General features: G+C 31.4%; 1 protein-coding gene across 1 annotated transcript in view; it reads left to right on the top strand.

The window, feature by feature from the left end:
• LOC143084329 (uncharacterized) overlaps positions 1 to 26,015 on the top strand; it is a 165,412-nt gene extending 139,397 nt beyond the window's left edge. The window contains exons 13-18 of the mRNA XM_076260740.1: positions 12,520 to 12,632; positions 14,202 to 14,327; positions 19,313 to 19,407; positions 21,858 to 22,080; positions 23,729 to 24,004; positions 25,848 to 26,015. Of these exons, the coding sequence (XP_076116855.1) occupies positions 12,520 to 12,632; positions 14,202 to 14,327; positions 19,313 to 19,407; positions 21,858 to 22,080; positions 23,729 to 24,004; positions 25,848 to 26,015 (1,001 nt within the window). The remainder of the gene's footprint in view (positions 1 to 12,519; positions 12,633 to 14,201; positions 14,328 to 19,312; positions 19,408 to 21,857; positions 22,081 to 23,728; positions 24,005 to 25,847) is intronic.
• Positions 26,016 to 26,221: the final 206 nt, after the last annotated feature.

The following is a 26,221-nucleotide window of genomic DNA, read 5'->3' as shown; positions in this document are numbered from 1 at the left end:
ATTCAATATGATTAACTTCCCTTTTATTAACCATATTCACATTTGAAAGTGAACTCATACTTATGTTTAATAATATATATTGAGAATGAATAAATTTTAAAGCCACTCGAAGGTGAAAATATGTTCTAAATTGGTCACACAATACTTGTTCATGTTTTATGAACATATAAATCCCTGGGTTACGCCTCGGGCTTTACATATTCATAAAACATGACCGAGTATTGTGTAATTAATACATCAGCTGAAGTTATTGTGGGACAATAGTTATCAAAAGTACCAGGATTATAATTTTATACGCCAGACGCGCGTTTCGTCTACATAAGACTCATCAGTGACGCTCAGATCAAAATAGTTCAAAACGCCAAATAAATACAAAGTTGAAGAGCATTGAGGACCCAAAATTCCAAAAAGTTGTGCCAAATACGGCTAAGGTAATCTACTCCTGGGGTAAGAAAATCCTTAGTTTTTCGAAAAATTCAAAGTTTTGTAAACAGAAAATTTATAAAAATGACCATATATAATTGATATTCATGTCAACACCGAAGTGTTGACTACTGGGCTGGTGATACCCTCGGGGACGAAACGTCCACCAGCAGTGGCATCGACCCAGTGGTGTAAATAGTTATCAAAAGTACCAGGATTATAATTTTATACGCCAGACGCGCGTTTCGTCTACATAAGACTCATCAGTGACGCTCAGATCAAAACCAGGTTTAATCGCCTTCTGTGTGCGAACGTTAAGTTTGTAAGATTTTAACTATCGATAGTGACACATGACGTTTGCCTACGTCATTCTCGAACTCACAGAGGTCAGATCATTGGCGAAAAAGGAGAATCAGTTGTAAACCAAAATAGTGTGATCTTTGGTGGAGAGAGGAAAAGATAAGAATCTAGCTATTCATATGTTGAGAGAGCACAGATGCAGGGGAATCTTTACTTCTCATATTAGAATACCTATATATTTGCAAATACCGGAAAGAAGATAGGTGTTGTGGGTTTTCATGGAACCGCCAGGAGTGCCAACAAATAGATTTTGAAAAAGAATGCAAAGAATGTTAACGCATTCAGTGGACTGATGCGAGTGAAACTTTTGTCGTATTTATTTCATAATTAAAGTTTTAAAAAAACATGTCAAATTAAGCTTAACAATATATGTCTGGTGGTAGAAAACTTTGTGTTTTGAATAATTTTAGACAATCGTAGTGTAATGACTTGACATAATAACTATATAAGGATAAGGCTTATAAACGGGGTAAATTTCAAAATGTATGTTGTTGAACTCAGTCTGGTGAACGAGTTCGGGTGATTATGGAATGAAATATCAACAATAAGGAATAAACATTACAATACAATTTCATCAACAAATAAGAACCAGAACACTATTTTTGTTATATTATTGAAGGGGAAATAAGTTATAGATACATATTTTAAGGTGTTTCTTGTCGTATAACACAACGAGGGTAGTCAGGAATGATCAAATGAAAGACCGACCGTAGGGTGGTCTTTCTTTGGGCAATCCTGACACCACGAGCTAGGTGTGTTATGTGACAAGAACAACCTTAAAATATGCATTATCTGACTTATATACCGTCACAAAATATTATTTTCTGCAAAGATTTTCAGAAATTGGATCCTATTTTACCGATCACATTGAAGTTGGATATTCTTATCGTAAACATTTAGGTATAAACACGCCCTACGGCTCATTTTTAATGTGAATTAAAACTTACTAATTAATCTAGATATAAAACGTTAGAAATCATTGTCCAGTTATAAAATAAATGGTATAGTGATTGCATGAAGCAAGAAGCAACTGAATTGTTAAGATGTACGAAAAATACTAGCCACTATGTAAGTAATTAATCATATAATCTATATAAAAGGGGGTGATATATTTTTTCTCTTGTTTCATGACATTTTTATCTCGGAAAAGCAGATTATTTTTCTAACAATTTTAACGAACTTTTTTTAGAATAATTGTTTTCTCTCTTTTGTCTGGAAAAACATTTGTTTTTTCTTAAAAGATTAAGAATCAGGAAGAAATATTATAAAGAACCATGGCTGTTTCCCTGTAGAAATAGAAATATTTTTGTCAATTAACAGAGTAAAATGTATTTATTTTAACCGAATACACGGAGGAAAGAATTGTTTCTGCCTAAAAGTTTCAAAAGTGTCAAAGAAAGAAAATTGTACAACAACACACGAAATGACCTGTCTTTCTGAAAGGAAATAACTCCATATAGGTATATAAGTCTATGTAATTGCACTCCTAAGATGTGTGTGCATTTCATTACGAATTTTTAAATGTAGTTTCAGCGATTGGCGTGTTTTATTACTTTATATGATCAATCACTGCATATCACATGCATTAGTACATACAAAGTATTTTGACCTCTCAAATAGAACGATTGCAGTATAAAAGCTGATAAGCCTAACCCTAACCAATAGATATGTATAAACAGTTAGAATTGACAAAAGACATGTAATTTGAATGCATTTTTAAGCTCAAGCCGGATGTTGATCTCTAGATCCCTTTTTTAAAGTCTCTTTTTGTGGTGTTTGCTTGCTGTCTCATTGACGTTTTCCCTACATATCCTTCCTTTCACACATAGTATTATATTTGAAATGTTAGGCCGTGTTCACACCAAACGCCGTGTAGAGTAAACATGTTTACAATTAGTTTAGTGTAGTGTGCACTGGTTTCACATTACATTTGTTCACATCTATACACCTTGTTTAGCTACCTGTACATAAGATTGTACATAAGATTTGTTCTCACTTGTAAACTAAGTGTCATTTAAATGTTCATTACGTAGAACTGAATTCAAAATTTTGGGACAATTTTTCTAGCGGTAAGGGAACAACCATTTGACTTCAAAAAGGGGGGGGGTGGGGTGGGAATGGAAATATTCCGATCCCCAATTTGATAAAAAAAAATGATCATACAGATGATAAAAGAAATATTCTGAATCAAAGAGTTTCCCCATACATTATAGTGTTAAATATTGAAAAAAAATGTATTTGATCACCAGCATCGAAAAAAAAGGAATAAAAACGTACGCGCGAAAAAAAAATCTTACTCAGATAAAAAAAAAATAACCCGCCCCCTTTTTAAGTTAATTGGTTACTACTTGATGAAAACCATTTTTATAATTTGCAGTAGTTTGAATATACTAGAGATGTCTCGATTACGCACTAGAAAATGTTAGCTGCAGCAGCGTGCTTACAGCCGAAAAAAAGGATAGAGTTATTAGGGATCTCTAAATTTTTATCTTTTCTGTTTGTTTCAAATGGTATTTCTTCTCCAAGGAGTATTTGGTAAAAGAATAGGGTCACGTTTTTTTTAATTTATTTTAAGTGTTATTTAACGGATCTGAGATACTAGACAAACATATCATTTACCCCACACTTTTTTTAGTCATGCATTTATGCGTGAATCGTTGTTTGAGTAAAGGCCAGTGGCAAATATTTCTATGTACGTCAAGTCGATTCGGGAAGACCTTTACAAATGAATTAGGCAGCAACTATTTACTTCATCTTTTAGGGAGGGAAAGGGGGGGGGGGGGTAGATGGGCGTCGGCTATTGATTTTTCCAGGACAAATTTTGGTGACAAGTCGAAATCAATTTTAGCATTATATATATATATAGTGGCAGCTGAGAGTGAAACAAACAAATTTTTTTTCAGGGCCAAAAACTGGAAACATTTTTTGTTTCTAAAACAAAATCCATAGCTCACCCCCCCCCCCCCCCCCCCACCCCCACCCCCTTGCCTTTATGTTTTATACTCAACTATAATATCCCCAGGCCCATGCCTTTATGTTTTATACTCAACTATAATAGCCCCCCTCCCCATGCCTTTATGTTTTATACTCAACTATAATAGCCCCCCCCATGCCTTTATGTTTTATACTCAACTATAATAGCCCCCCCCCCCCCGAAAATCAATTGGTTCCTGCCTTATAGGTTCGGCAATGATGCTGCTTTGAGTCTTAATCAGGGGTTAATAAAGTACGTGAATTTGTTTTTAACAAAAAAAAATCTGTAAAATTTAGACAACAATTTCTGTAAAGAACTATACTAATAATTATCAAAAATATCAATTTTACTCAAAAATAGTTTCCTCCTTAAATATATACACGGTAAAACTAATGTCCTAAATGCCTAGTTTTGTGTACACTTAACCTACACAAGGCCTACATTGACTATCGACTGTGTGTAGATAAAACATGATTTAAACTACATGTAAACATTGAGTTTTATCAATGGGAACGCAATTGTGTTTAGTTTACGTGTTAGTAACACTAACACAACACCGAATTTAGGTCAATGTGAACACGGCCTAAGTTCCTTTATTTTATGGTGTTGTGTTTGAAAACTTAGTCATTAAGCATGCGGGTCTCGTCTTTGGTGGGTTTTGCTTACATCCCCGAGATTTGGACTTTGCTCACTCATTGTTGTCAGCATGATAGAATTTTATGCAACTGTCATACAAGTTGGGGGTTTAGCTATCTATAAAACCAGGTTTAACCCACCATTTTCTACATTGGGAAAGGCCTGTATCAAGTCAAGATTATGACACAGAAGGTATGACACATGATTGTTTTAAACAAACCTCTAACATAAATGCACTCATCTTATAGAACTTATAAAAACGAAGAAAATGGTGCTTAGAACATGAAGATACCTTTCTCGGTACAAAAGTTACGATCAAAACATAATCTAAAAAATAGGCTTTATTTCGGCATCTTTTGCTATAAATATGATACAAAAATGATAAAATCTCAAATTTTAGAGGCTAATATCTCTACATTTTTTGTCAATAAAATCTATATATTCTGAGAATCATCTATTTGGGGATATACCAGCCTTGTATTATATAAGCTACAGTACTGTACATGAACACAAGGTTTCAAAAAATGAAACATCACAAATAAGTCTTCAAGCACCGATGGGAACGTGTCCGAAGGCAGACACGACTGCGTACAACTTTTTTTTTCTTGATTTAGTTGTAATTTGTTTATTATTTGCAGTACCTTCTTATAAACTGGCATCTAGGGGTAATTCGGCATGCTCTTTTATTTGCCACTGTCAAAATTTCAGGAATTTTGAGAGATTAGTTACCATGGCAACCATTTTTTGAAGTGAAGCAACCAAAGAATAATTCGTTTAAAGTTCATTTTTTAAGTTATCTCAACATAAAATTTAATCTCAGATACTTTATGGCATGATCTTTTAAGTAGTATGGTTAAAAATATGATAACTAGTCAGATATTTATAGTTGTGGTTATCCTTAACATCTGTTTCTTTTTACATTTCAAGGCATATTAAAATCAACCATATCATAATATCCTCAAAGTAAACTTTTCAATTAAAATTGAATTTATGTAAAATGTTTTTCTTGGGATGTGGTATCCTTTGTGTCTAACAATTATGACAACTAGCCAATAAGTTTCAGTTCTGTAATACTATGGCAACCAATTATCTCTTACTATTTAGATATATTGAATTCTTTCAAATGAATGTTTTGTTGCAAAAATGTCTCACATTTTTTTAAAGGCAGAGAGACCATGCAAGTTCTTAGACATGTTAGAGGAAAAAAATTAATTGAATTGATATAGTTTTTATTGACATTTAACCTGAAATGTATGAACCTGAAATAAATGCCAGCACTTTCATTTGGAAATCTAAAATTTTACTAAAAAGAATAACAAAATACACACAACATGTCATATAATAAATTTATGTATTATAAGATTAAAAAACAGAATATTAAAATAAATTTCCATGGGGAAAATCATAGATAACAAGATGGTAAAACATACAATTGAAATATGAACATCTGTACACGAACATACATGTGCAAATACAGAAAAGGTTAAAATAGTTGGCATCCAGTCACAAGAAGGTTAGCACCGCAATCTTTTAAATACCACAAATCATCTGTTGTTTTTGTTTTTGTTTAATTTAATTCATGCTCCTTAAAGTATATTCCACGGAAGTTAAAATTACCCATCTATTTACTTTTAATTATTGAAAAAAAATTAATGTAAAAGTATTAGTATATCCAGTGTCAAAATCATTAGCATACAGGTAAACAATAATGAATATTAAGCCTTCAATGTAAATTTAAATTTTGATTTACATAAAGCAGATTATCTTTACCGAAAATTTATACACATCTTCCCATTTTATTTATTCTCAAATGTAATAATCTGCAATACATTTTTTATGACATTGGTTATATCATCAAAATCAGAAATCAACCACGGTCTTAATCCTGGCATGGTACAATATAAAAATGAGAAAAAATAATAAATATATTTATCGATATTACAAATATCATCGGTTCTTGTCCATACAAATGTAAATCCACCTTTCTTCGCTCTATCCATCAATTTTACAGTTATATTATTTTCATCAATTACTTTAATAATTTCGCCAGGATACCAGTCATCCTCATATGAAATGCCAACCCATGTACATTCATTTAATATTTTTGGCACATCTAACTTGTTTTCCATTTTAATAACAGTGTTTTTAAAATTGAGAAAGGAAATGGTGAATATGTCAAAGCGACAACCACCCGACCATAGAGCAAACAACAGCCGAAGGCAACCAATGGGTCTTCAATGTAGCGAGAATTCCCGCACCCGTAGGTGTCCTTCAGCTGGCCCCTAAAATATGCATAATAGTACAGTATGCAAAGTCACTATTTGGAATCTCTATATTTTAAAACTGTTAACAATATAACAATTGAAATCTCAGTTTCTCTTTTTTTTTCAATTTAACAGACTTTGCATTCTTTAATAAACTGTCAATGTCTTTTTTTGATTTCACAATTTCATCCATTCCTTTAACACTTTTCTCTATTTTATTCAGTTCTGATTTTTTCTATTCCAAAACTTTCATTTCTTTTACATTTAGTTTCTTCTAGTATTTTCTTTCTTTCTTCCATCAAAGTCTTTTAATATGCCTTTTATTTTAACTTTATCAATTTTGCTTTTTTTCGAGCCTCAGTTTATAGTAGTTTCCTTGAAAAGTCTGACTTTTTTTAAGCCAGTGCAGTGTAATTTCTTTTGAACATAGTTACTGTGATAATAGATACACGAAAAAGACTAGCATTTGGCTTCTTTTTCATTGAAAAATCCAAGTCACCAAAAACAAATTTAGCCGGTATATTTGTTAATTTGCTGTGAGAGGATCGATAAAGTAAACCTTTTTCTGGAGATGATCTGTAAACACCTGTATCTAAGTGATCATGTAATTGTCTTTTTACTACATTAAATATTGATTCACATACATTTTTTAAGAAAATTTAAATATTTGGCAATTCTTTTGCAAAATTAACAATATATTCATTGGGGGTATGAGGAAATTTGTCATTCAATGGTGGTAAATCGATATCGATCAGTTCCTCACAATTTTCCTTCCAACATTTAAGTTGATCATGTAAGGGTTTAATAAACTTATAAAGATCAACATAATATTCATCACTGTTAATGACACTCCAAAAAGGCTCAGCAACATGAATAGATGATGATAGCTATTGCAGCAACTTGTGAGAGTACATCAAAAGATTTGACATCAGCAAGAACTGACTGATGTTTTAAATTCGGTTTTTCAATATAATTTGATAGAAAATCAACAATATCTTAGCAGTGGATAATAATAGTCGTAGCACCAGTATATAAATTATTAAATCTATTACCACGACAATTTATTATTTTAGAGAATTTCCCTTTTGGGGAAAGATATGCCAGGTACTGTTGCTGTACACCATTTTGCCATCGCCCCTTGGTCCTAAAACTTCAGTTGCAGTTCTAATTACACGAACTACTGATGGTTCAGAATTATCTTTGAATTTTCCAAAATGTGGTTATGCATTCCTTCCCATAGGCTCACAAGTTTTTGAATAATCCTTCAGAAATTTTGATACATCATTGTGAAATCCCAACAGGACAAGCACAACTGCAATAAAACAAGTTTAACTTTTGAAATTCTGACTTGTCCATATCTTTTTTTAATTGCATCGTTCTCCATTTATCAATTATTTCATAGGTTGTTTTTATAACACTGGATCTGTCACTCATCATTGATGTACATAATAGTTATAATTTATTTGAGTTAATACTTTCAAAGTTAGCTGATTCGTTAAGAGAATCTTGAGTAACTTTTGCGACTGTCTGTGAATCTTCCTGTGCAACAGACTTGTAGCCTAAACATAAAGTTCCATTTTTAGTATGTACACCTAAATCAAGATTTTTTTTCCATCACGGCCTGTTCAGTCTGCAAATATGTCGAAATTATTTGCATTTGCTAAAGTTTCACTTACATGATGTTTTGCCACAACATTTCAGCTCTTATGTTAGATATTGTACTTCTACATGGAAGTTCAACAGAGGCGTTAAACATATGATCGCTCACAACTTTAATTACATTTGATGTTTTATTTGTTGGAATATCATTTCCCTGAAGTTCCATAACACGTTCTTAAAGTTTCAGAATATCTTCTACCATTATCAATTGATACATCATTATCTTCATTTGACAGAAAATTAATTTCTGCATTCTTTTCATTTATTTCTTTCTTAAGATTTATATTCTCATATTCTTTGTTCTGTAAATCAACACTTTTGATATAAAATTTTTCTTTAAGCTGTAAGCGGTTTTTTTTCTATCAGTTTTCTCAATTTGTTTTTTATATCCCTATTTTCATTATTAAATTTCTTACTTTTTTCATTGTTGTTTTTTTCCTTTAATGCTAGACTTCTTTCCTAACGTTTAAATATTTTGTATAGTTTACTTTTTTCAATCTTATAACACTTTGCTTAATTGTCTCATTTTCCCGTTTTAAAATTATATTCCTTCTTCTTCTTAGTTGTACATTTTTAGTCTTATATTTTGTTTTGCAATTTTAGTTTCAGTTTCTTGAAGTCTTGCATTTTCCTACACCAGATTTTCCTCATTCTCTGTATAGATATTCTGATTTTCATTTAAGGCATGTTTTTGGTTTAAAACACATATTGGGTAATTGCTTGGTTTTTTTTTCTCTTCAGTTTGTGGTGAGACAAGTTTTATTTAATTTACACTATTGATGAATTAAAAAAAAATGTTGATTTAAAGATTTCTAACTCTTCCTTTTTATTGTTTTTCATCAAGCTTTGATAGATGTAATTTATTTCTATTCATGAAAAGCATCAACTGTCAAAATGTCCTTTGATGAAACGTTCAATCCTGGATTCATGAAAGTAGACCGTTATTCCTAAACAGTCACAGACAGGTCCAACAAAGTCGATCATGTTTGGTTTTTCATGAGGCATTTATTGCTCAACTGATGCATTAAAAACTTTTTTTTGCTTATATTAATCATCACAATTCTTGTTACATTTCACCATTTTTTGGGTACCTGTATAGCTGGATATTAGAGATGAAGAACTTCTTCTAGAATGGTATAAACAGGAAATCATTAAATGTCAGCTATAGCTGTAGTATAAGCTTCAACTTAGTACTTGTAATAAAGATTATTTGAATCCTCCCCCTTTTTTTCAGTACCAGGGCCAAAAAATAAAAACAAAGTCCAGACCTGAAAAAAAAATTGCGCAGCATCCCTCCTGTAACAGACACATTTGTTTATCACCCCACCCTTTTAATACCAGACCAGAAGGAGGACATTAAATCTCAATAGGGAGAAAGTATGAAGGGCTGATCTCATTTATTAATGACAGAAGATCATCCACACTACTCTTTGAACTAGCCCACTATAAAAAAAAGTGTAAAGCATCCTTACCTAATACTTTCTTTTTATTGATGAAATCTGTAACATCACATTCTGTCCATCCACTCAATTTTATCAGCTCACAAGGTTGAGTATTGTCCATTTCGTTAGCGTAACGTTAAACGTTATTGTAAAAGCGTCATAAGAAACAGAAGTGCTAATATGGCGAGTGGCTCATTCACCGCCGGGGTTGCGAAATTGGAAGTCGTCGGTACTGCGAATTAAAATTTGAAGCAGACGTCATGGAAAGGAAAACGAAAGTTGTTATCGCGAATTTGTAAAGTTTGATGAAAGTCAGTTAATCATTTATTGAGAAGAATTTTTCACGATAATATTGCAAATTTTCTTATCAGATTTATATTGTTTTCATCATTCATTTCGAACATATGACCTGTTAAAGTATGTTTTGAAAATTAAAGAAAAAATAGCGGCCATTTAGATCCGACGTCAAAATGGCGTCATGTGTCATACCTAACGACAGTTGTTTCCCATTCGTTTAATGTGTTTGAGCTTTTGATTTTGCCATTTTATAACGGACTTTCCGTTTGGAATATTCCCTGGAGTTTGGTATTTTTTTTTACTTGAGGATAGTTAGCTCATCGGTAATAAGACATAAACATCTTTAAATTTACGGAAGTGACATTTTCGTGTTTTTGGCATCCAAGGTGTTCTATAGTTTTAAACGGGCTGGGCTATTTCATTATCATTTCACAGAATTTATTTCTGCAACAGGTGTAACCTATTTTTTCGATGGCATTCAGCAATATCAAAAGTCTCAAGGTTCGAAAAATTACACCTAGATATTATGTTTTAGAAAATGTGCATTTTTGGTAGGTTTGAATGAACATTGTGTACTGACATACCCTAAATCAAGGAACTGAGAAGTCCAAAAGCAACCAAAAATAAAGAAATACATATTCTTATTGTGTTTCCAGACGATGAAGGCATTGAAATTACTCCTTCTTGTTTGAGGACAAAGTTTATAAAAATCATAAAAATATGTATTATCATACCTCATTTCCTTATTTTTATATTGTGGCAATTTTTGACCAGAATAGCCTTCCATAGACAGTTTTATCACGGAAGCTTTCCTTGTAATGCTATTACTTTAAGGATGAAATTGCTCACAAAATAATGTTTTAACAAAATTACGAACTCAAACTTGAATTTAGAAAGGGTGAAATTCAATAAAACCTGATAAAACCAAAAGCTCGACTATATTAATTAACGGAACGAATGGAAAACAAGCCGCATATTCCTGATTCGGTACAGGCACTAAAAAAATAGTGGGTCAAACCTGGTTTAATAGCTAGCTAAACCTCCAACTTGTCTTACAGTTGTTTTTTTATTGACAAAATTGTGTGAGCAACCGAAACATACATAATTGGTTAGCGTGACAATCATTGGGATCCATCAGCCAAAATTATGTAAACATACATCATAGATATACAACACAACTGACTTTAAAAAAGTACAAATAAAACATACAAATAAATCCGATAAAGACATGAAAGAGGCTACAAAAATGTATTTGTGGTTGATAGTACAGTATAGTACAACACAGTGAGATACACATGTATACACTTTCATGATAAGGTAGAAATTAAGTTAAATAGAAATACAAGGGTATACAAAATGAAAACAAAAACTTTAACATTTCACGCGGACGAGTCACACATCTGGACCCATCTGCATCAAGAACGCCCAAAGCCAAAATCAACTAAGCTGGATACACAAATAGCGACCCACGTCAAGAGTCAAACGACCAAATAGAAAATAATGGAAGAAAGACAAATAAAGAGAAAACTGTAAAGTAAAAAACCAAGATACACCACGTCAGCACATAGAATCTATAACTCAATTTCATCCTAGACTCTTGAATATCGTACGACTTGAGAAAGTTATACTCCATACGCGAGCAAAGTTGGTATAATGCTGCTAAGGTGAGGGAAATTTGTAATTTCAAAATTGAAATCGTCATAGATTCTGGTACTGAAATGACCGCTTGAGTCAAACTCGAGGTATATGTCTAAAAATGATGCGGAGAAAGCTGTGTCTGTGGTTTCTGGGATCTCTAGTTTAGGAGGATATAGAAACGAGTACCCATTCAGAATAATTTGAATTTTTAATGGAGAGAACATCATCAATATACATGTTTGTGAAATTAATTGATCTAGCTTCTTTGATCTTCTAGTTTGTTTACAAGTGCCTGAAGGAACTCCGACTCACATAAAAATATGAAAAGGTCAGCAGGGAAAGGTGCACAATTGTTTTTTTAAAAATGCCGGCAACCTGCTGAAAATTCAACTTCCGAATTCAAGAATGAATTTAATCTTTTTCAAATACACTGACTTTAATCTGCCCATGACCCAAAGCAAGGACAGTCTATCTCGTCCAGTGAAAGTAAGCCAGATATTATTGTAATTCTTTCCAAATTCAAATAGCTCTCAGAGTTAACCCTAATGAAAGATAGCCAAAAAAAAAAAACACAAATAATTTTAGTATCCAAATATCCATCACAAGAAGAAAGCAAAACAAATTGAAAATCAAAATGTAGCAAATAAGAAGTTATGATAATCCTCTGTTAATTATGTTTATTCTATAGGATGAGGTTACCTCAACGCATAAGAATAAACAATGTCAAGAGTAAAGAACCTATGATGTCATCAATTTGCTTAAATTGATACATTTGACGTAAAATGTCAAGTTTTAATATAAATCAACATGCTTTCTCTCATTTTAGCTAGTTTCAATGCTGAAGAGTTTGTTAATGATACGGAGGGATTTGGAGATATTGTAGGAGCAACGATTGATTCTATTCATCATATGCATATAGAGATAGAAGAAAAAGAGCACGTAAGATGTGTCTATTTATTTATACGCAACGCTTTGAAGAAGCAGAAGTATATTGTTTTTGGCCCGTCCTTCCGTCCCTCTGTTAGACATTTTGTTTTCGAATGTTAACAAAAATAATCTTTATCGGATTGCGATCTTATTTGGATAAACATTCACATAAAATAAGAGGAAGATCCCTATTGATTTTAAGGTCCCCATCGGAGTAACTATAATTGGACTGAAATTTGTGCAGCTTAACAGTTTCAGGCTGCTAATCAAATTCTTTATATGGGATTTTTAACTAATTTGAAATATGATAACATTTAATAAAAGGAAGATTCTTGTTAACTTTGAGGTTAATAACCTAAGATCAAAGTCCCAATTACTTCAGTATATTTTTACATTTATTAGAAGAACGATCATGAATGATTTTGAAGTCTTTTTTTTTATTCTAGCGTATTTTTTTAAAAATGCCTCGTGCCTTCAATGTTTCGTATTTAAAACTTGTCACTCGCGGTTTTTTGCTGAATTCGTGCTATATATTCAACTTCTGTGTAGTGTTTGTCGACCTATTTGTTTTTTCGTTTCTTAATTTTTTGTCATTGTGTTGTATAATTTTTTAAAGTTGTTTCTGATTCCCCCTTTGTCTAATTCTCACTGATGCTGTTGAAACCATTCTCACTATTCAAAGTATATGTGTTTTGTGGATGTTAAGAGAGGCGAAATATACCAAAGAGACAATCAAACTCATAATTAAAAAAATAACTAAATCACAATTTTAATAAGGATCTGGTTGTAACGCATCAATGCGCATGATTTCAAAACATTTATAAAAGTTACACATTCCCCTTATTTCAGGTCCAACCATTTTATCGGAATGCTTTGCCAGACTTTGGTCACGTTACATATGTATACAGAAGTAAATAATTTCGAAAACATACATAAAAAGATATCCAACAAGAAAGGCGAACAAATAATGTCATTATTGTCATAAATTGCCCGCTCGTCTCAAAATGCAGAAACCGTTCAAATATTCAGAGAACAAAAGGGAACAACACAATATTTATTTGACATAAAAATAAGAAGATGAAGTATGATTGCCGTACGGCCTTCAACAATGAGAAAAAACCCATACCGCATAGTCAGCTATAAAAGGCCCCGAGTTATTATGTTAAACTGACCACAGATATGTTCATATTATCATGGCCACAATCCAATCCCTTTAATGTTTCTGAATTGACCAAAATGTAAATTACAACCGTATTTTTTTACCGTGAACAATATGATAGGTGTCACTACTGAATATGTCCATCCGTAACACCCGCTTCCTATGTTTCTTTTTTTGTTTAAATATGTTGCTCATTATATATAATAAGACAACGCCATGACAAATTAAAAAAAAAAACAACATAAAAACAGTCCACAAAACTTGATACAACTATTGAAGTTGTATCTTCTTTCTTTTTTTATTTACATGAAAGAGTCTTATATCTTTTACAAAACAGTTACAACTGATTGATTAACAGATAATATAATTTCATTTTTTATTTTACCGATAACGATGTTTATTTCTCTGTAATTTTCTTACAGATAATTGAGGAAATGGTTACAGTTTTAGCTGTGTTACCTACAGAAAACGAAGCTGAAATGGAAAATGTCTTAGAAGCTTCGAACCAAATTTCTAAGGAAGCAGATGCCTTATCTGATAACGTGCAGGTAGTAAATCAATAATTAGTAGGAATTGTTTGACTATCGGCAACATTCAGGTAGTAAATCAATAATTAGTATGAATTGTTTGACTATCGGATAACATTCAGGAAGTAAATCAATAATTAGTAGGAATTGTTTGACTATCAGATAACATTCAGGTAGTAAATCAATAATTAGTAGGAATTGTTTGACTATCAGATAACATTCAGGTAGTAAATCAATAATAAGAATAAATTATTTGACTATCAGATAACATTCAGGTAGTAAATCAATAATTGATATGAATTGTTTGACAATAGGATAACATTCAGGTAGTAAATCAATAATTGATATGAATTGTTTGACTATCGGATAACATTCAGGTAGTAAATCAATAATTAGTATGAATTGTTTGACTATCGGCAACATTCAGGTAGTAAATCAATAATTAGTAGGAATTGTTTGACTATCGGCAACATTCAGGTAGTAAATCAATAATTAGTATGAATTGTTTGACTATCAGATAACATTCAGGTAGTAAATCAATAATTAGTAGAAATTGTTTGACTATCAGATAACATTCAGTTAGTAAATCAATAATTAGTAGGAATTGTTTGACTATCAGATAACATTCAGGTTGTAAATCAATAATTAGTAAGAATTGTTTGACTATCAGATAACATTCAGGTAGTAAATCAATAATAAGAATAAATTATTTGACTATCAGATAACATTCAGGTAGTAAATCAATAATTGATATGAATTGTTTGACAATAGGATAACATTCAGGTAGTAAATCAATAATTAGTATGAATTGTTTGACTATAGGATAACATTCAAGTAGTAAATCAATAATTGATATGAATTGTTTGACTATCGGATAACATTCAGGTAGTAAATCAATAATTAGTATGAATTGTTTGACTATCGGCAACATTCAGGTAGTAAATCAATAATTAGTAGGAATTGTTTGACTATCGGCAACATTCAGGTAGTAAATCAATAATTAGTAGGAATTGTTTCACTATCAGATAACATTCAGGTAGTAAATCAATAATTAGTAGAAATTGTTTGACTATCAGATAACATTTAGATAGTAAATCAATAATTAGTAGGAATTGTTTGACTATAGGATATTATTCAGGTAGTAAATCAATAATCAGTATGAATTTTTGGCTATAGGATAACATTCAGGTAGTAAATCAATAATTGATATGAATTGTTTGACAATAGGATAACATTCAGGTAGTAAATCAATATATAGTATGAATTGTTTGACTATAGGATAACATTCAGGTAGTAAATCAATAATTGATATGAATTCTTTGACTAAAGGATAACATTCAGGTAGTAAATCAATAATTAGTAGGAATTGTTTGACTATCAGATAACATTCAGTAGTAAATCAATAATTAGTATGAATTGTTTGACTATCGGCAACATTCAGGTAGTAAATCAATAATTAGTAGGAATTGTTTGACTATCGGCAACATTCAGGTAGTAAATCAATAATTAGTATGAATTGTTTGACTATAGGATAACATTCAGGTAGTTAATCAATAATTGATATGAATTATTTGACTATCGGATAACATTCAGGTAATAAATCAATAATTAGTATGAATTGTTTGACTATAGGATAACATTCAGGTAGTAAATCAATAATTGATATGAATTCTTTGACTATAGGATAACATTCAGGTAGTAAATCAATAATTGATATGAACTGTTTGACTATCAGATAACATTCATGAGGTAAATCAATAATAAGTACGAATTGTTTGACTATCGGATAACATTCAGGTAGTAAATCAATAATTGATATGAATTGTTTGATTATCGGATAACATTCAGGTAGTAAATCAATAATTAGTATGAATTGTTTGACTATAGGATAACATTCAAGTAGTAAATCAATAATTGATATGAATTGTTTGACTATCGGATAACATTCAGGTAGTCAATCAATAATTAGTATGAATTGTTTGACTATAGGATAACATTCAGGTAGTAAATCAATAATTGATATGAATTCTTTGACTATAGGATAACATTCAGGTAGTTAATCAATAATTGATATGAACTGTTTAACTATCAGATAACATTCAGGTAGTAAATCAATAATTAGTATGAATTGTTGGACTATCAGATAACATTCAGGTAGTAAATCAATAATTTATATGAGTTGTTTGACTATAGGATAACATTCAGGTAGTAAATCAATAATTAGTATCAATTGTTTGACTATCGGCAACATTCAGGTAGTAAATCAATAATTAGTATAAATTGTTTGACTATCGGATAACATTCAGGTAGTAAATCAATAATTGATATAAATTGTTTGACTATAGGATAACATTCAGGTAGTAAATCAATAATTGATATGAATTGTTTGACTATAGGATAACATTCAGGTAGTAAATCAATAATTAGTACGAAATGTTTGACTATCAGATAACATTCAGGAAGTAAATCAATAATTAGTATGAATTGTTTGACTATCGGATAACATTCAGGTAGTAAATCAATAATAAGAAGGAATTGTTTGACTATCAGATAACATTCAGGTAGTAAATCAATAATTAGTATTAATTGTTTGACCATCAGATAGCATTCAGGTAGTAAATCAATAATTAGTAGGAATTGTTTGACTATCAGATAACATTCAGTTAGTAAATCAATAATTAGTAGGAATTGTTTGACTATCAGATAACATTCAGTTAGTATATCAATAATTAGTAGGAATTGTTTGACTATCAGATAACATTCAGTTAGTAAATCAATAATTAGTAGGAATTGTGTGTGTGTTTGACTATCAGATAACAGTCAGGTAGTAAATCAATAATTAGTAGGAATTGTTTGACTATCAGATAACATTCAGTTAGTAAATCAATAATTAGTAGGAATTGTTTGACTATCAGATAACATTCAGTTAGTAAATCAATAATTAGTAGGAATTGTTTGACTATCAGATAACATTCAGGTAGTAAATCAATAATTAGTATTAATTGTTTGACTATCGGCAACATTCAGGTAGTAAATCAATAATTGATATGAATTCTTTGACTATAGGATAACATTCAGGTAGTTAATCAATAATTGATATGAACTGTTTAACTATCAGATAACATTCAGGTAGTAAATCAATAATTAGTATGAATTGTTGGACTATCAGATAACATTCAGGTAGTAAATCAATAATTTATATGAGTTGTTTGACTATAGGATAACATTCAGGTAGTAAATCAATAATTAGTATCAATTGTTTGACTATCGGCAACATTCAGGTAGTAAATCAATAATTGATATAAATTGTTTGACTATAGGATAACATTCAGGTAGTAAATCAATAATTGATATGAATTGTTTGACTATAGGATAACATTCAGGTAGTAAATCAATAATTAGTACGAAATGTTTGACTATCAGATAACATTCAGGAAGTAAATCAATAATTAGTATGAATTGTTTGACTATCGGATAACATTCAGGTAGTAAATCAATAATAAGAAGGAATTGTTTGACTATCAGATAACATTCAGGTAGTAAATCAATAATTAGTATTAATTGTTTGACCATCAGATAGCATTCAGGTAGTAAATCAATAATTAGTAGGAATTGTTTGACTATCAGATAACATTCAGTTAGTAAATCAATAATTAGTAGGAATTGTTTGACTATCAGATAACATTCAGTTAGTATATCAATAATTAGTAGGAATTGTTTGACTATCAGATAACATTCAGTTAGTAAATCAATAATTAGTAGGAATTGTGTGTGTGTTTGACTATCAGATAACAGTCAGGTAGTAAATCAATAATTAGTAGGAATTGTTTGACTATCAGATAACATTCAGTTAGTAAATCAATAATTAGTAGGAATTGTTTGACTATCAGATAACATTCAGTTAGTAAATCAATAATTAGTAGGAATTGTTTGACTATCAGATAACATTCAGGTAGTAAATCAATAATTAGTAGGAATTGTTTGACTATCAAATAACAGTCAGGTAGTAAATCAATAATAAGTATGAATTGTTTGACTATCAGATAACAGTCAGGTAGTAAATCAATAATTAGTATGAATTGTTTGACTATCGGATAACATTCAGGTAGTAAATCAATAATTAGTAGGAATTGTTTGACTATCAGATAACATTCAGGTAGTAAACCAATAATTAGTAGGAATTGTTTGACTATCAGATAACATTCAGGTAGTAAATCAATAATTAGTATAAATTGTTTGACTATCGGATAACATTCAGGTAGTAAATCAATAATTAGTAGGAATTGTTTGACTGGATTTCTCTCTTGTAGATGATACAAATTTACTAAAAATTAGTTAAAATATCCGTCTTTTAAAAACGAGAGAGATTAAAATTGTAATTACTTTCGAAAGAATTTTCATGATATCCCGGTGAAATAAAAAAAAAAAGAAAATTTCACATATAAAATAAATCTGACAATTTTACTCCTCTGACGTCATTCAATACTGGATATTGTCTGGATGTTGTCGATGACGTTGCTTTAGAATGAGTAGAAATAAATATAGGTGTCAGACCACCAATTACTCCCTCAGATTTAGAACGAATGTAAAAGGAGCCCTACTCTGACACAAAATAGTGCTTATGATGTCATTGTTTACTTAAACTAACCAACACATTTGCAGAAATGAAACTTTCGGTGAAACAAAACCGACAAACAATAGTACAGAAGACACAACATAGAAAACTAAAATACTATGAAAGCTGTGAAATTGCAAAATTTGGTTGAACAGTTAGGGATTTTCAATTTGTTTAGTTCCTCCTCTTTCTTTTTACCCATTTGAAATAAGAATTCCATGGTCAATGTAATAAAAAGAATAAGTTACCCAGGAATTGAAACATTTAAAAATATTCAACTCTAACTATAAAACAATGATAATTAAGTCATATGCAAATTATTAAACATGAAAATTGAGCATCATTACATTTTCATGATGCAAAGTTTTTGATTATTTTAGTTTTCTTACAGGATGCGTTACTTAATGTTATGGACAAGATATCTGACAAGATATCACATACAGATGTCAATAAAAGTGAACCGGGGAAAGTAGAAAATATGGTCAAGTAAGTATAACATTAAAATAAACCGGGGAAAGTAGAAAGTATGGTCAAGTAAGTATAACATTAAAGCGAACCGGGGAAAGTAGAAAATATGGTCAAGTGAGTATAACATTAAAGTGACCGGGGGAAGTAGAAAATATGGTCAAGTGAGTATAACATTAAAATGAACCGGGGAAAGTAGAAAATATGGTCAAGTGAGTATAACATTGAAGTGAACCGCGGAAAGTAGAAAGTATGGTCAAGTAAGTATAACATTAAAGCGAACCGGGGAAAGTAGAAAATATGGTCAAGTGAGTATAACATTAAAGTTAACCGCGGAAAGTAGAAAGTATGGTCAAGTGAGTATAACATTAAAACGAACCGGGGAAAGTAGAAAATATGGTCAAGTGAGTATAACATTAAAGTGAACCGCGGAAAGTAGAAAGTATGGTCAAGTAAGTATAACATTAAAGCGAACCGGGGAAAGTAGAAAATATGGTCAGGTGAGTATAACATTAAAACGAACCGGGGAAAGTAGAAAATATGGTCAAGTGAGTATAACATTTAAGTGAACCGGGGAAAGTAGAAAATATGGCCAAGTAAGTATAACATTAAAGTGAACCGGGAAAAGTAGAAAATATGGCCAAGTAAGTATAACATTAAAGTGAACCGGGAAAAGTATAAAATATGGCCAAGTAAGTATAACATTAAAGTGAACCGGGGAAAGTAGAAAGTATGGTCAGGTAAGTATAACATTAAAGTGAACCGCGGAAAGTAGAAAATATGGTCAAGTGAGTATAACATTAAAGTGAACCGCGGAAAGTAGAAAGTATGGTCAAGTGAGTATAACATTAAAACGAACCGGGGAAAGTAGAAAATATGGCCAAGTAAGTATAACATTAAAGTGAACCGGGGAAAGTAGAAAATATGGCCAAGTAAGTATAACATTAAAGCGAACCGCGGAAAGTAGAAAATATGGCCAAGTAAGTATAACATTAAAGTGAACCGAGGAAAGTAGAAAATATGGTCAAGTAAGTATAACATTAAAGTGAACCGGAGAAAGTAGAAAGTATGGTCAAGTAAGTATAACATTAAAGTGAACCTGGGAAAGTAGAAAATATGGTCAAGTAAGTATAACATCAAAGTTAACCCGGGAAAGTAGAAAATATGGACAGTGAGTATAACATTAAAGTGAACCGGGGAAAGTAGAAAATATGGTCAAGTAAGTATAACATTAAAGTGACCGGGGGAAGTAGGAAATATGACCAAGTGAGTATAACTTTAAAGTGAACCGGGGAAAGTAGAAAATATGGTCAAGTGAGTATAATATTAAAGTGAACCTGGGAAAGTAGAAAATATGGTCAAGTGAGTATAACATTAAAGTGAACCGGGGAAAGTACAAAATATGGTCAAGTGAGTATAATATTAAACAGAACCGGGGAAAGTATAAAATATGGTCAAGTAAGTATAATATTAAAGTGAACCTGAGAAAGTAGAAAATATGGTCAAGTAAGTATAACATCAAAGTTAACCCGGGAAAGTAGAAAATATGGACAGTGAGTATAACATTAAAGTGAACCGGGGAAAGTAGAAAATATGGTCAAGTAAGTATAACATTAAAGTGACCGGGGGAAGTAGAAAATATGACCAAGTGAGTATAACTTTAAAGTGAACCGGGGAAAGTAGAAAATATGGTCAAGTGAGTATAACATTAAAGTGAACCGGGGAAAGTACAAAATATGGTCATTGAGTATAATATTAAACAGAACCGGGGAAAGTATAAAATATGGTCAAGTGAGTATAATATTAAAGTGAACCTGGGAAAGTAGAAAATATGGTCAAGTGAGTATAATATTAAAGTGAACCGCGGAAAGTAGAAAATATGGTCAAGTGAGTATAATATTACAGTGAGCCGGGGAAAGTAGACAATATGGTCAAGTGACTATAACATTGAAGTGAACCGGGGAAAGTAGAAATTATGGTCAAGTGGGTATAACATTAAAGTGAACCGGGGAAAGTAGAAAATATAGTCAAATGAGTATAACATTAAAGTGAACCGGGGAAAGTAGAAAATATGGTCAAGTGAATATAACATTTAAGTGAACCGGGGAAAGTAGAAAATATGGTCAAGTGAGTATAACATTAAAGTGAACCGGTGAAAGTAGAAAATATAGTCAAATGAGTATAACATTAAAGTGAACCGGGGAAAGTAGAAAATATGGTCAAGTGAGTATAACATTGAAGTGAACCAGGGAAAGTAGATAATATGGTCAAGTGTGTAAAACATTAAAGTGAACCGCGGAAAATAGATAATATGGTCAAGTGAGTATAACATTAAAGTGAACCAGGGAAAGTAGAAAATATGACCAAGTGAGTATAACATTAAAGTGAACAGGGGAAAATATTTTCATTAAAATTCCGGTTGCGGTCTTTCTGTCCTTTTTGATAAATAGAACACGTCTTTCTATTTTCAGGTCACTTTTTGATTCGAGTTCCAATCTGTTGGATTTAAATCATGTACCTGAACGTCATATTGTAAAAGAAAAGGTTATAGTGGAAGATAAATCTGAAACTGAAGATGTCATACATGTAGAAGAAACAGAACCTGAACAAGAAGTTCCATATGAAAGTCCAGAAGAACAACAAGAAACACAAGTACAAGAAACAGAGGCAGAAATCAAGGCGAGAGAAAAAAAGGTAAAACGATCACTTACAATGTATTTTACATTACAATACTCACATTAATGAGATTATACAGAAATAGGGAAACTTCTTTAAGGAATATTGTTTTCTACATTTTTTATCAAGTTGAAACCATATTAATAGTTATCAAAGGTACCATGCTTATAATTTGATACGCCAGACGCGCGTTTTGTAACACAAGACTCATCAGTGACGCTCAGGTCAAAATAGTTAAGATATTAAGAATTTTTGAAAGAATTTGAAACGGTTTATTAAATAAGATTTACGAATTGGAAATACAAAATTAGGTCAAACAACTATTTCTATGTTTCTATTTTTCATACTGCTTATCCGTTTTGACTACAATCACAGTTCAAAGAATATAACAGGAATTATTAGAATTTATTTTATAACAGAAAATATTTTTCTATTCAAATAAATGTTTATAACTGGCATGTAAAAATGATGTAAGAAGTTGGTTTTGAATGTGTTGACCAGTGGGTCTTAATTTTTGTTATTTAAACCTCGACGACACATTTATACTTATTTAGCATAATTTTCTGAGAAACAACTGTTTAAAAACAATTTAGTCATTCAAGAGCAACAAGAGACATGGTGATGGTCGTTTTGAAATATTTTTTTTTAATAATTTTCCTCCATTTTTCACTTTTTTCATCATTTCCAAAATCCCGCGTCCCTCTTTTCATGTTAATATATTCTTTTCCCCAATAACGCTTTTTTTGCAAGTTTTCCCAATTTTTCACTTTTTCACCTTTCTTTCTTCTAAAATCTCCGTTTTAATCAATTATTCCTACCTTCTTATTTTTTCAACACCAAATAGTACGCATCACTTAGGTGTGTCAATTCTTTTGTTCATTATGTTATGTTTTCGTTAAGTTGCTTATAACACGTATAGAGAGAAAAACTATAAGCCGTTTTAGATCATGAAGACCAAAAGCTGTAAATCACTGATAGATTCCACAACTGCAACAAGTGTGTAACGATATTTCTGGACTCGTGACAGTTATTGTTTATATTTAGAGCATTTGAGATAATTTAAATTTATATTTTGACAATTGGGAAATGTCGTTATACACGAGTTATAGTGGTTGAATATTTCGTGTGACAAAAGTTTGAGAAAAAATACCTGGCTTTTGACAGAGAATAATTTTTGTCACAAAATGTATGACCGCAGGTTTTCATAGGCTTTATATCCTAATATGCATACTCTTATGTTTTTTCATACGAATTTGCAATGCTCACCCTTGCGAAGCAACTTTAATCATCCTATTTTTTTCGGTTGGGCTCAGTCTTTAGTTTTGTGCTCTTTTTTGTGAACTGTTGTTTGTCTTTTGATCTTTATATTTCTTTCGTGTTGTTGTCAGAGTTTATATATGCTACTTTGAATGACATTCATTATCTTTTTAAAAGATCTATTTAAAAAATTATTTGTTTTTTGGTATATTTTATGGCAAACTTTAAGTTAAAGATTAATTCCTAGAAAAATTTAATGTTTACTTTTTACGTTTTGCATTGCCCTCCAATGACCACAGTATGTGACATAGTCAACAAGGTGACGTTATTTTCAATTTATTTAATTCTTTATCTGACTCAATACACGCATATTACCGGTAATATAAATATATAAATAATTCTATATTAGATCGAAAGAACAAAGAAGCTCCTTCACACAGTTGATATCATAGCTGATTCAGCACTTAAAACTCTGTCAGACGATGAACCTAAGACAATGGAATTCTCAACAAAGACCATGAATTTAGTAGTTGGAGTTTCCAAATTAAACAATTCAACAAACACTTCAACAGATATAAGCACTTCCAGGAAAATTGGTAACAAAACCGTCACTAGTTCCTTCAAACTACCACCAGAAATAAAAGAACAACTTAAAGAAGCTAGTAAGAATGGATTTAAATTTCAGGTATATTTTTGTGTAGATTTGTCAAGGCAGGTTGCAAAAAATACTTCTTTGGTTAAAACTATCGTTTCACTGTACCTGAAATAAAAACAAATTAAAACTGTGCACTCATAAGGGTAGATAATTGTACTGAATTACTGGTAGTATGATATGTGTTGTTTTTTTTAACAACATAAGGTCAGTGATTCTCTTTTTCATTTGGTACTGTTGAAGTATTTATCAAAATCAATTATCTCATTGAAATGAAATGCTAAACACAATCTTGTTCATGTTAATGACAGTCTATTAGGGCTGTTCATGAACATACTATGCTACCTTCAAGGAGGACACTTCTATTTTTTATTTGGGTGTTCATATTTGAATATTTAGGAAAGATGAATGGTGTTTCCTTGAACAAGATGTAAACACTGGGTTCACATATCTATTACACGGTGTTACAAGACAGTAATATGTACAAGATGTAAACACTGGGTTCACATATCTATTACGGTGTTACAAGCAGGGTTTCCGCTGGCGGTCGCCATTTTCGCAATTTGCGAAAAAATAATAATTGTGGCTATTAAAATTTGTCATTGGCGAAAGAATTTGGCGAAAGAAATATATATAACAATTTATTTTCAGTCGTCTTGTTTATTTATCTTTTTCGGGTTTCTCGGACTATACCCGATCAGACAATACTCGGAATTAACCTTGAACTCGTTAAGATTTTATCAGAAAATCAATTATCAGCTGATTGCATTTATAGCTATCGACATCAAAGGACTAATTAATAAAGGTGTTGATTGTATTATATGAAATGATATGGTTAAATGTCGTCCGTCACATGTCACAAACAGGATTTTGCCACTTTGCGACGCACGTGTTGAAGCAAAATGTTGACGCTTCCTCTCGATCCTTCTTTTAATGATAGTCAAGAAAAGAAAACTGTTGTTATGACGAAAAATCTTCAAAGGCAAGAAAGGTCTCTGATTTAAAACTTTATCATTTAACTTTGATATAGATAATTGATTTGAGTGGGTACTTTAAAGTCGTTTCAGTGACACACGTGTTTCAATGTTTCAAGCATAGTTTTACTTATTTACGATGGTCTAGAAAAGAAAACTGTCGTTATGAAGAAATCTATTCAAAAGGTTAGGTTGGCATGAGAGTAACACTTCAATGTAATGACTACACCTTACACGAGGGATAAATTTCAAGTGGTAAAATGTTTCGTTTTGTTGTAAAAACCACTTTTTGTTGGGGGGGGGGGGGGGGGGCGATGTCAAATTTTAAAAGAAAAATATATTTGTGCTACTTGGCGAAAAAAATATTAAAGTGGCGAAAAATATATTGTTTTGGCGAAAGAGGTGGCGAAAAAAATAATTGACCCAGGAGAAACCCTGTTTACAAGACAGTAATATGTATGTATGATGTGTTTTTTGGGCAATTTTTCTGATTTATACTGGTTGTGGTTACAAGGTTAATTCCAATTGTATATTTGGCTGGGGTTTTCTATTTTTTTTAAATGTCAATGCGGTGGGGATGACACTTTTTTCTATTACAGATGCTTTACTCAGACAAGAATCCAAAATCTGGGGACAAGTCGTCTGCAATTAATAATTTCCTTTTTCTATTACACACGTTTTTCTCAGACAAGAATCCAAGATCTGGGGACAAGTCGTCTGCAATTAATAATTTCCTTTTTCTATTACATATGCTTTCCTTAGACAAGAATTCAAGAACATTGGACAAGTCGTCTGCATACATTAATTCTCCTTTTTTCTACTACAAATATTTTCCTCAGACAAGAAACAAAGATCTTGGGACAAGTCGTCTGCATACATTAATTCTCCTTTTTCTATTACAGATGCTTTTCTCAGACAAGAATCCAAGATCTTGGGATAAGTCATCTGCATACATTAATTCTCCAATGATATCGCTAATTCTTAAGGATTTAAACCAGAAAACACTTGGTGTAACTAAATTACCAAAGCCTATCATCATTGACATACCTATTGGAAGTAAGAATCTATAAACATCAGAAAAAAGGATACATGATAATGATGGGATGGGAACTGAACTCTTCTTTATACTTAATTATACAATATGTAGCTGTTTGAGTTTAACCCAAATATCGGTGTCATTCAAAACATTTATTTGTTATGAATTGGGCTGTAAACAATAGTAGATAAAGGTTTACAAATACGAAGACGCCCAAACACATATACTGTAAACAATAGT

The sequence above is a fragment of the Mytilus galloprovincialis genome, chromosome 7 (assembly GCF_965363235.1).
Source record: "Mytilus galloprovincialis chromosome 7, xbMytGall1.hap1.1, whole genome shotgun sequence".
Classification (NCBI taxonomy): domain Eukaryota; kingdom Metazoa; phylum Mollusca; class Bivalvia; order Mytilida; family Mytilidae; genus Mytilus; species Mytilus galloprovincialis.
The sequence above is the reverse complement of the archived record's forward strand: the minus strand, read 5'-3'. Positions and strand labels throughout refer to the sequence as shown.